The sequence below is a fragment of the Artibeus jamaicensis genome, unplaced genomic scaffold (assembly GCF_021234435.1).
Source record: "Artibeus jamaicensis isolate MK-2021 breed Jamaican fruit bat unplaced genomic scaffold, CSHL_Jam_final contig_548, whole genome shotgun sequence".
NCBI lineage: Eukaryota > Metazoa > Chordata > Mammalia > Chiroptera > Phyllostomidae > Artibeus > Artibeus jamaicensis.
In genome coordinates this window covers 22,089,293-22,101,837 of record NW_026521883.1, presented here as the reverse complement: position 1 = coordinate 22,101,837, position 12,545 = coordinate 22,089,293, and the positions used below count along the sequence as shown (strand labels likewise).

Here is a 12,545-nt window from a genome sequence, read left to right as displayed (position 1 = left end):
TGCTCCATTATGATAGCAAAAGACACATCCAGTACAACACAACTCAAAGCCTTACAGAGGGGATTTGTTTTCTGTAAAACATGGGGATTGACAAGGATGAGCATAATCACTAACACTAGTTTGGTGGGGAGGAAGAGAGAGATGGGGGAGCCTAGATAGGAGGCAACAAACAATTCTGTCTCACTTCTTTGGTTACACTTTCAGACAGCCTGTAGCTGCACTAACATGAGTCTGTGGATGAAGAGTCAGTTGCTTGTGTGATGTGAATTAATGGTACTCTGAGAAGGAAAAGAGGAGAAAGAGGAGACCTGTCCTGACATGGGGAAAAAGCACCCAATTCACCTTTACTTAGGGAAGGTCTTCTGTTGGCCATGTTCCCCAACGTTGTCTTGCTGACACAGAGTCCAAGTGGCACTCGGCAATTGTCACTGTGCCTGCACCACTGTTTTTCCTTGTCCCTGAACACTGCGTTACCTGCCTGGCCTCTGTCAATATGTGAGACTAAAGGACGTCTCTATTTTCTGCTTGTTTTACCCTCCTTATCTCTTTGTTACCCTTCTCAGTTTCAGTAGCTGTTAGAATTGGTGGTAGGAGATGTAGAAATGAATAAAGAAATAGTAACTGGAAATTACTGAGACTGACAGTGTTGCTTAAGGCCCAAAAATACTATATTAGAGTATGTCAAGGAATCCTATTACTTGAATTTTTATAACAAGGAGTATAAAATAAGAAAAAACCCTATAACTTGCTTTTCCAAAATAATATTTTGACATCCCCAAATATGGTAAGTTTTTAAAACTGTAAGCATTAATTGTTTAGTTTTATTTCCTGCCTGAGGTTCTATCAGACATTTTCTAGAAGTGAACCGTTACATTTTCCAAGTTTTCAGTGGCTGAAAATAAATGTGAACCATCTGACACATAAAATCTCTGCCACCAATGTATCTATAAACTTGAATCTGTTTATGTTTTCAGTCCAGAGTATATCTTAGAAGTCAAGGTGTGGGAGGCATTAGTGTATCTTTGCACTGATCTTAGAACTTCAAATGGTCCCTTTTTTTAAGAAGAATATAATGAATTATCCTTTGCTCACGCTACTTCATAAAGTCGCTTCTCTGCTGCCTTCATCCTTCAAACCCTTCAGTTGCCCTTTTGATGGAACGTATAAAGCCTCTTGAGTTTAAGCATCTGGAGTGTGGCGCATCTTTTTGTACACCTCCCCCAACACCATTTCTCCCAGGCCTGCCGAATACTTTAAAATTATTTCAACTACTCTGTATCAGTGAGATCCTAATTTTAGTCCCCATTCCAGCAGTGAGCTGATCACAACCCCATTCCATGTCACCAGTGAAGAAAAGGTGTGAAGCATTCCCAAAGGCACCTCATTGCTACAACTACCAGTAGCAGAAGCCCCCCAAGCCCACCGTCCCTCCTTCTGTCCTGCCAGAACGATTACAGGTGAGTGGCAATACCACATCTAATAGCAGTGATCTGGGGGAAAAGGTAGTGGAGGTAAAAGAAATTCTGAGAGTAAACTATACCCACCACAACCCTATTATTCCTAAATTCCCCATTCCGTAGGCACACTGTGGAAAAAAAGCCAGTTTTTGAAATGCTCATTAGATTCTACACATAAGGCCATTGCCACATGGGCTCCAGCTCTTCCTCCTTCCCTACAATACTCAAATAATTCGAGGGTTCCCATGTTCAATGACATCTCATAACTAAAAGGATTAAGCATTGCTGGTACCATACCCATGGGTGAAAACTAAACATAAATTTTAAATCGACAAATGTCTTGAAGGCAAAGCATCTGAAATACTGAAGGAATGTTTCACCTTCTACCCTGGTACATCGCATCTTTTAAGTACAGCCCCAAATGTTCTCCTGTCATCGTACCAGTGATAGCTCCTCTCAAATAACCAATGAGGACCCAACTGGACAGAAATCTATTGTGACCTGTTTCATGTTAAGCACTTTCCTCTATGATGATTTGTACTACTGTGTAATCAATATATTTTATTCTGCTTTTGCAATTAGAGAATAAAGCAGCCCTCAAAACCGCAGTTGAATTTTTTGGCAAAAAATGAAAGTCAAAATCTATATAACTATACTTATATATTACTGACAATTCTGTAATTTTATATAGTATGTTTCCCCTGTTAAGTACTGAGTATATGAAAAGGTCTCAAAGAATGTTGGAGTAAATAATAATGATAATGGGTATCATATGACTGGCACTGTGCTGAGTGATTTACATCCATGATACTACTTCATCCTCTAAGTAACCCTGTGAGATATACAGTGGCTAAGTCCATCCCCTCAGAAACTCTATGAATAGGTCCTGTAACCCTCATTTCACTGATGAGGAAAATTCAGTGGTAGGGTGGCTTGCTCATTCATAGCAAAGCCAGGATTTCAACCCATGTGTGACCTCAAAATCTCACTGTTTTAGCATGCCCAGTACACATTAAACCTTCCATGAGTCCCTGATCAACAGCGCTCTGTACAGTAAAACTTAGATATTAAAAATCTCAAATCACTGCAAATTAGAGAAAAACTAGACTAACCCACATAAATAAGCTGATACAGGAAGTTCGTTTAAAAAGTAAAAAGCGGGTCAAACGCGTCCTATTTGCAGGTACACAGTCCAGTGCCTGTGTGCGTCAGCAGTGCTGTTTTTTGAGAAATAAGGTTAACAGTGAAAACTCAGGCAAACCGTAGTATCATAAACCATCAAAGATGAGAAAGTCATGTTTCTACAATAACATTTTTAAAAGCTTTCAACCTCAAGAGTTGTAAGAAAATATTTTCTGCTTAGATTTCATTTAGCTAGAACATTAACCCTGATATCACCCTCCTGTGTCCTTAATTCTGGTAATGAAATTGCTTTTTCTTCAGAGAGGGCTGGTGGAGAGGAACAAATGACTGATTCAAGGATAGAAGTGGCCAAATGATATTTGCTATATTCTTTGCACCTTGGTTCTTATTGCAAAGTTAGTTAGGTAAAGGGAAGGTCTGCAAGCCGTCAAATGGCCCTGTGATGGGCTAGAAACGCTGTTCTAATTTTTGTTATGTATACATCCTTTGCAGGTTTTTTCCCCTCTGCCTTAGTAAATTAGGTATAGTCTGTCTGAAACTTATTTTCTTTATTATGCCCAGGCTCCTCCAGAGAAATAGATAATATGTTAATCTATAAATGACATCCATGATCTTACCTGTTGGTTGTCAAGATTCATCAGTGTGAGGCTGCATGTTGAGATGGTCAGTTTTATATTCATTCCCGAAAACTGAAGATTACTTTTGCCAAGAACTGTTGATAGGAACTTAACTGGAGGCTTTAAAAAGAACAAACAACACTCTAAGTTATGAATTTTTGTTACAGAATTAATGTTCTCTAAATGTTGAAAAATAAGTCAAATGAGATGAAATGATTTTTTTATAAAAAGTTTTTAAAAATTAGAATACAGTAAATTCTTTAGTGAAATTTGAGCCCTCAGAACTTTTCTCATACATTCCTTTTGCCCCAAGTATTGGGAGTAGGGCCCTGGTTTACATGAAAGGAATCCCTGTGACAGTCCGGACTAGCTGCTCTCTCAAGTCCTGTTGGACACCACAAGTATTGAAAAAAGAAAAAGTTGCTGTCTAGGTTTTTTATGATGACCAAGAATATGAAAAACAATATACAAAAACTTATGGGATGCAGCAGTGCTTAAGCAGAGAATTTATAGCTACAAACACATCAAAAAAGAACTTAAATCAACAACCTAGCTTTACAACCAAAGTCAATAAACCAAACCTAAAACTAGCAGAAGGAGAGAACAAAAATGAAGACTAGAGCACAAATGGTAGAAAGATTAGAAAAAGAAAAGAGAAAATCAACCAAAGCAAAAGTTGGTTCTTCACAAAGATCAATACTGACAAACCTTTAGTTGGACTAATAAAAAGAACATTTACATAACTAAGATCAGAAATGAAAGTGGAGACCTTATTGCCGATTCAACAGAAATCAAAAGAATTAGGAGTACTGTAAACAATCGGATGCCAACAAGCTGGATTACCTAGATGAGATGGACACACTCCTAGAAACATTAAACCCACCAAGACCAAATCGCGAACACGTAGAAAATCTGGATGGACCTATAACCGGCCCCAACGAACGCGTGTTGACAAGGATGTGTGGAAATGGAAGGTCCTGTGCACCACTGGTATGAGTGTAAAACAGTGCAGCCACCAAAGAAAACGATGTGGCAGTTCCTCAGAAAACTAAAAATAGAATTACTACATGACCAGCAATTCCACTTCTTGTGATACACCCCCAAAATCTGAAAGCAGAGACTGGAACAGATGTCTGGATCTCTGTATTCCTAGCAACATGATTCACATTAGCTAAAATGTGGAAGCACCCCAAGTGGGCATCAGTAGATAAATGTATAAACAAAATGCATTACGTACATACAATGGGATGCTATTCAGCCTTAAAAAGTAGGACATTCTGACACTGCTACAACATGGATGAACTTTGAGGACATTATGCTAAGTGAAAAAGAGAAATGCAGTATGAGTCCACTTACATGAAGTACTCAGTTGTCAAAATCATAGAGACAGAAAGTAGAATGGTGGATGAAGTGTGATTCCTGTTGCCTATCTTCTTTATCCCATTGAAGCAGAGTTCCTTTCTCTCTCTCATTCTCTCTTCCCCCCAACACACACGCACATGCACAGTGGAATGGAGAAAGAGAGGAATGGGAAGTTGTTTACTGGGTATAGAGTGGTGGTTTTACAAGATGAAAAGAGGTCTGGAGATGGTGGTGTTGACTGTGCAACAACATGAAAATACTTTATATCACTAAACTGTACACTTAACAGTGGTTAATAGGTAAACTTTACATTATATATATTTTACTACAATTTTTTAATTGGGGGAAAAGAAAGTATAGAAATATTTAAAAAATGATTGGAAGAGTCCGTGGCATGTATTATTTGATAAATGCTAGATTACAAAAATTAAATTTTTCTTTTTTTATTCTTTTAAAGGTATACTTTCTGCAACAATAACAGCCTGGTTTGTTTTGTCTTACGTTTTGGTGTGTGGGCTCCCCACTCCTGAAATGAGAAAGTCTTAAGTGAACAAGCCTGTTTCTTGGGATCATCTGGTTGACGCATCCTGTTCAGAGGCTCTGAGAAGCGGGAGGATGTTGGAGGCTGTGGGTTCCGTCAAAGAAATGAGCAATAGGCAGTTCTAATTCAAAGGCCATCTCTCAGAGTGTTCCCTACCATGTGGCTCATCTGAGTCATTCTGGGTTACTCTGGGGTCAGCTCTATGCAAAATGATGAGGAAGGATGCAAACTGATGATGAACAAGGCAGGGTGGTGTGGAAACAGAGCACGATGATGGGGAACCTGCCTCGATAGCACGCCCTGATCTTCATCATCCTAATGCACAAGGCAAGTCGCCTCTCGGAACCACAGCTTAGAAGCTGGCCAAATGAGACGGCTGGACTGGAAAATACCTAAAAATCCTTGCCCTCTTAAACAGTTCACATTTCTATAGTTATTTTAAGAGCCTTCACATCTCTTTTGGACTTTTCAAAGCAACTAAACATTCTAGGTTTAAAAGCTTAATAACAATAATTCTAATTACCATTGTTGTTGAAAGTCTCAAATGTGTCAGACACTGTTAGGTACTCTGTAGATATCATTTTATTTAATTCTTACACAACTGTATAAAGTAAGTGTTATTTTCTCCCACTTTACACATGAGGAAACCAAGGACCCAAAGGGTAAAGTGATGAAGTGACTTGTCCAAGGTCACGGTTAGTAGTGTTAAAGGAAAAAACCACAGGCCCCAAATGGAGTCCCTTGTGCTAAAGCCCATGACACTGAACCTGAACTTAATGCCTGACCTAACTGCAGTTTCAGACCTTCTCCAGGAACGCTTCTGAATCTGCCAATCTGGAATTTCCTGGTCAGTCCCAGTGAGGTAATCTCTCACATGGGCCCTCAGCACCCCGAGGAGGAGACGGAGGTAACCTGCCTGATTAGACCCCGATTTTCCCTAATGGAAGGTAACCTTGCCTAAAACGGACTTCCTTTTGGTCTTTTTTTTGCTAATAGCTTTCTTATCCGGCACAGTTTCTGCCTATAAAAGCCTTCTAAATTGTGTAGATTCTCAGAGCACCTCTCTGTTTATCAGATGGGATGCTGCCCGACTCATGAATCACTCAGTAAGGCCAAGTCCATCTTCAAATTTACTTGATTGAATTTCTGTTCTTTTAAAAGAAGGAGGCAGAGGCAGGATTTAAACCCCAGTCTGTCTGACACCAAAACTTGTGCTCCTTCCTCATGAAGGGCTCCCTTCCACGGGTGTGTTCTCATTTCACCTCTGCCAGCACCCAGGTTTCCATTTGAAAATAGGCCAAGGAGCTGGAAAAGTCTAAATTGGAAGGCACCAAACTGGTCATCTGGTTCAGCACCGTAACTGCAGGAACAAGAACGGAGTCTCAGAGAGACAAGAGACCATGTTCAAAGGAAAATAAAGACCCAGGCCTGGACCCCAGATTTTCCAACTCGAAACGCAGGTGCTTCCTCCACTGCCACTCTAGGCATTGCCATTTAAGACAGTGTCAGGCAAGCCAGGAAAGTTTTAGGGATGAGCGCAACTTTGAGTTGCATCTCTAAGATCATGACAACTAATAAAGGCCATTCTAGACCTTTATTAGGTCATATGGTGGAACGGACTAACAACTATTTTGATATCCTCTTTCCCACAGTTGGGAAAATATAAAACAAGAAAACCACACCGATATTTACCTTTCGCTTTTTTATGGCTCCGTTTGCCCCAGGGACAGCTTCACACAGGCGACTTATTGCTTCCCTACGGAACAAAAACCATGTAAAGACTTTGCGTACTATCTGTCACGCAGTAAATGTTGAACAAATGTTAGCGAGTATTATGAATAAAATGTACACACATGTAATGGAGATTCTGAAGTAAACAACCTTCCCCTGCCCCCCTAGGAGTAAATATCATGCTTAGTACTTGTGCAGTTCAAACCGGAGAAAACCCAGCAACACACTAATGCTGAACAACTGCTCTGCAAGAAGCAGTTCCACTGCTCTCCTTCATCTCTTTTTTTACCCTTGTACTTTCAGGTTTGGTTTGTAGTGTTGTTGATTTTTAAACAAAAAGGAGGGGCAGAATTTGATCAGGAATGTTTTGCAGTTTACCTTGAGCATAATCCTCTCTGTGGCACTATGAGTAAAAAGCTTCATAGTATCTCAGCACCACAGACAATTAAATAGAAAAGAACGGGGCACTAGAGGAAATCTGAAAGGACAGGGAGAGAAGTGGACTTCTAGGTGGTCTCAAATGGAGCCTTATTGACTAAATTACTACAACAAGCCATTGAGCTTTCACGCAATTTCACAGAAGAAAAGAAAATCAATAACAAATTTCCTCCTTTGCTTATTTTTCTGCCTTACTACATATTGGACTTCCTGAGAGAAAGGCACCACTAAAAGAAGTAGTCGTTCCTTAATGGAAGTGGCGAACACGCTGGCGCCCTCCTCTCCAGAAATGCAGTCAGAACGAAGAGCTTCTGTGTCTGGGACTCAGCATTCACAACCACCCGAGCTTTCACTCTGTAACATGAACCCTCGTTGTGTAGCTTTCGATACATATATTAAACTTTTCACAAAGCAAATGGAAATCTCTAAGCTCTTTTCCAGACCCCCTAGAGATCACTGTTTAAATTAGTAAACTATGTTCACACACACACTACATTTATATATATATAGTATTTCATGAAAATATTTTCTATGAGATGTTTTAGAAGGGAGGAGCAATCAGAGGAGAGATGGAGAGAGACAGAGGGAGAAAAAGAGAGAGCAGCAGAATCCCCCCAAATTCTAGGCATCATTCATATTTATAATGTATGTTTTAGTTCCAATTCTTTTATTTTTTTCTGGATGAATGAAACTCTTCCCAAGGAATTATCTTGTCTGCTTTTTCCAAAATTACCTGCAACCAAAAGACAGAATGACTTTTTGGTTTAGCATATTTTCTTGGGATTTTATATTTATTGTTTCTCTAGAATTCCGAACTTTGTCTCTGCAGCCAAACAGAAGGATAACACAGAGGGTTGGACTGTTTTGTATCGTTGGTTGATGTTTTCAGTCATCTTAATGATTAATCAATAATTGATGAAGCATTTATAAGTGGTCCAAATTGGGCTCTGGTAGTACCAAAATACCTAGTGCAGGCACCCCCCTATGTTTTTGGTATTTAATAAAGAAGTATTTACAAGAATGGTGTTATCGGGCCCTTTACTCCATGAGAGCCTACTGCTCTACTGGACAGCTTCGGTCTGAAAGGCTCCTTGTAAACAGTTTGCAATAAAAGTGGAAACAAAGGTGGGCATTGATGCTGCTAAGTATAATAATAGTTATTATTAGAAGTTGTTACTTTTTATATAGTACCCTGTGGTTTTATAGAGTACTTTCCCAGACCTTTTTTTTTTTTAGTCTCATACCAACAGTCAATATGCTTTAACAAAAAGTACAGTTGTGAATTTGAATTAAAGCAAGTGCTTTATAGCATGAGCAGCTCTTGAGAGTTTGGAAGGATGGACCTACCTGGCAGAGTGGAGTTTGGGAGTTCTGCACAGAAGGGAGATTCTGTGCACGGATACCAAAATATAAATGAGCACAATATGAGGGGAACTACAAGTCCGCTGTGACTTGCTAGACTATAAAGTGAGGTGGAGCAAGAGTGACTAAGGGCTCACTGGAGTCTGAAAACTGCTTTGGTAAAGAACGAGACAGGAAATATTTTAGAGTTTACTTGTTGCAACGACTCATCTCTGCCATCACAATTCAAATTATCTTGATAGACAACTTTGCTCGGAAGAAAAAAGAGGAAACTTGTGCTTATGAACTTGCTTTAAAAAAGTGCTTCTATTGTACACCATGTTCCTAGCAGTACTGTTCACAATAGCTAAAACATAGAAGCAGCCCAAGTGCCCATGAGTAGATGAATGGATAAGCAAATTGAGGTACCATACATACAGACAGTGGAATATTACTCAGCCTTAAAAAGGAAGGAACTTCTGCAATATGCTACAACATGGATAAACCTTGAGGACACTATGCTGAGTGAAAAAAGCCTGTCACAAAAGGACAAACGTACATGATTCCCCACTTATAGGAGGTATGTGGAGTGGTCGGAATCATAAAGACAGAAAGGAGACTGGTGGTCTCCAGGAGCCTAAGGGGAGGGGAGAACTGGGAGTCACTGTTGAATGGGTACAGACTTTCAGTTTTATAAGGTAAAAAGAATGATGGGGTCAGATGGTAATGATGGCTGCAAAACAATAAGAATTTATTTAATAACACTGACTATATCCTTACAAGTGTGTTAAGATGGTAAGTATTATGTTATATGTATTTTACCACAATGAACGAAGAAAAAATATCAAAAAGTAGTTACTAATTTGAGACTGTGAAGAGTCACACACTCTCTCTCCAGTAAAAGGCCTGTTCGTACAAACTCTTCAGTTAGATGGCCCACCCCCCCTCCCCCAACCATCACCCCCAGAAAATCATTTGTGGGCCTCTTGGGCGTTCACTGATCCCTGGTTAAGAACCACTGCTTTAAAATAACTTCTCAAATTCTGCTTTCCTTGCTGATGTCAGGGCTAACACATCTCCTGAAACTCCAGCGGAGGAAGACAGATACACACCCACATTTCGTTGCCTTTTCTTTACAAAGATCTTTTTCTTCCCCTGAGACCAGGACCAAGAGATGGACTGTAATATTTTCAAGAACAAATAGTACTTTCAATGCTTTTATGAAGTTTCAGCAACCCCCTCCGACCTAAAGCACTGACGTTACAAATGCTGAGGAGAAAGAAAACAGAGAACCCCACGCAGGGATTTCTCACGGGACTAGGGGTGCCCCTGCCACCCCCAGTGGTCCAAGCAGCCTGCATGTCTGCTTAACCCTTTTGTGGAGCCGACCTGTTCTGAAATAACGCTCCGGCTAGCAAACCTTCAGCACACACCTTCCCTTAGAGGGGCAGAACTTTCGGAGTTTAAAGGGCTCAAGATTTCCACCCCGGGAGCCTGCGCTAGAGGCAGAGCGGGAGGAACGCCCACAGCGCCAACAGTGGCCACTTTGTTTATTGTTTGCCCACAGGGGCGGGGAGGGGAGACGTGGGCTGATGTAAGAGAATGAGAATGCAATTGAAGATTTGCTTTTAAGCATATAAAACCCTGCCTACGCCATAAGACCAAAAAAAGATATTTTGTCTGTCTTAACAGAGTCCAAATGAATCATGCAAACAAAGCCACCTTTCTTCATCAACCCACGGTCGCTGCAGTACTGAAGTTACAATTTTTCTGTGTTTTTAACCCTTAATCGGTTACGCTCCCGTGGAAGCAACGTTGCCGAACTCCTCCCCCTCTCCTTTATTTTCGAGCGTGGAAGGCCATATCTCGATCCAAGACAAAGTGGAGCATTTACTGGGGGGTGGGGCTGTGGGACAAATTGTTTCTAGTGAATGTCAAAATGCACTTCTTCAGTAAATAGGAAAGCCGGAAAATGTGTAACACGAAACCAGGCAAATGGCCCACTGGAGTGGTTACACGCAGCTCTCTCCACCTCCCGCCACACACGCACGCACGCACGGTGAAGGAGCGGCTTCAGTTTGGTCCAGGCCAACAAAATGAGAGTGAAGTTTAATCACAGCCAGAGCCTTTCCAAAACAATGGTCAAAAAGATTTAGGCAGACGAAGCCTAAATTTTCCCAATTTCACTCATATTTCCCAGGGGACTTCCCCTTCCTTATCATCTCCAACGTGAATCCTTAAAGATATCAGTGACCAATATGGAAGGGACAGTTGCCACTTGAAGGTCTCAAACAGCCTTCATATTGATAAGTGAGGGGACTTATCATCAGATTGCACATCAGTGTGGTATCATGTTGTTCTGATTGTTCTAGAGAAACCAGTTCCTTTTTTTAAAAGTCTCTGCCTTGAGAACATCAAGGCTCAGTGATCCATGTGTTCAGCCTCATTCAGCTTGGTGAAACCAAAGTCATCCCAGAACTTGTGCGAGCCCTCGGACAGGACACTTTGGAACAGGAGCCGGCCTCCATGGCGATAAGCACACAATGAATGTAGTCAGTGCCCAGAGAACAGCTGAAAACTGACAGCTTCAAACTCCCTTTGTGCTGCTATCAGGGCCATCGCCCAGGCACTCGAGGAGGGTAGACTCGGCCCATAAAATACATCCTTTCATTTTAGAAAGGGGCACTTGGGTCCCAGGGTGGTCAAATAAAACCCTCCAGTGCTGCCCACAGCATCTGTTCTCACACTGACTTATCGCACCGCTCCATGCAGCCTGAATCATATTTAAAATCTGATTCTAAAGTACATTTGCAATTCTACCCTGCTCCAGGAACCACAAAACACAGGTTGCTCTGTCCACTCCGTCACTCTGCCCTTTGGCTCTGATGCAAATGTTGACCCATCAATTGTACCTTAACGAAGCAAAAAGACCATCCTGCCTGACACTGTATGGTACCTCGCCCCCATATGGCACCTCCCCAACAAGTCTCCTCCAGTGAACAGAAAGGAAGTCATTTTCCCCTGTCCTCACAACGATTTCCTGTAATAGAATCACATATTTCAAAATGCAAACACCTGTAACTGCAAACTGATGGCTTACACACCTTCAAAATGTTTAAGCCCTATGAAAAGGACGCCAGAGAAATGGGGTGGATTTCATATGAAACACACTGGAATTTGTAAATCCAAGACTCTTCTCCTTTACCTGAAGAGAAACTAGATTTTTCTAAAACTACTCTGTTTTAGATAAAACGTTCAAAATACTATGAAAGTACATCTTTTGGAGCTGCAGAGTGTACTAATCATTCATTGTGGTCACTTAAGAGTCAAAGCTCATTTTTAAAAAACAAAACTGATCCACGTTAGTCACTCACTGTATTCACCACATTTCACTACAAATAATGTTGATCGACTTACAAAAATTAGGCCTATTGTCAAAAAAGAAAGATTGGAGCAATTTGGATATTTAAAACAGTTTGCCAGGGAGGTATAATACTGAAGAAGGCAGAAGTCAGTGGAATGAGTGTGCAACTTCCACCATTGTTTAAAAAAAAACTTCTTAAGGGCCTTTTGGCATACACACACACACACACACACACACACGACTTCATTGACAATTCCACCATTTTTTAATGTGCGTGCACACCTCCAGAAGGAATCAGTAACAGGCCTACCCAGTTGTGTCCACTGTGGGAAGTAACAGTCGGACGGGTGCAGCCCACACACCGGATAGGCATTCACTGGTGTAAGCACTTGGGTAAGTGGTGATTGAGCTTTAAAGTTTTCAAGAGTCAACTGGGATGCTGGTTAAAATGCATATTCCTGGAATTGATTCTACAGATTTGAATTCTATACATCTGGGTTGGGGCCTAGAAATCTGCAGTTTAACAAGCCTCCCAGGTGACGCTGAAGCTG

At 40.9% G+C, this 12,545-nt stretch overlaps 1 protein-coding gene across 2 annotated transcripts in view; it reads right to left on the bottom strand.

The window, feature by feature from the left end:
* Positions 1-12,545, bottom strand: part of SHC4 (SHC adaptor protein 4) — a 104,141-nt gene that overhangs the window by 49,367 nt on the left and 42,229 nt on the right. For both annotated transcript variants that reach the window (XM_037156484.2, XM_053670121.1), the window contains exons 3-4: positions 6,813-6,876; positions 3,218-3,337 (exon numbers count right to left, since the gene is read on the bottom strand). In XM_037156484.2, the coding sequence (XP_037012379.2) occupies positions 3,218-3,337; positions 6,813-6,876 (184 nt within the window). The remainder of the gene's footprint in view (positions 1-3,217; positions 3,338-6,812; positions 6,877-12,545) is intronic.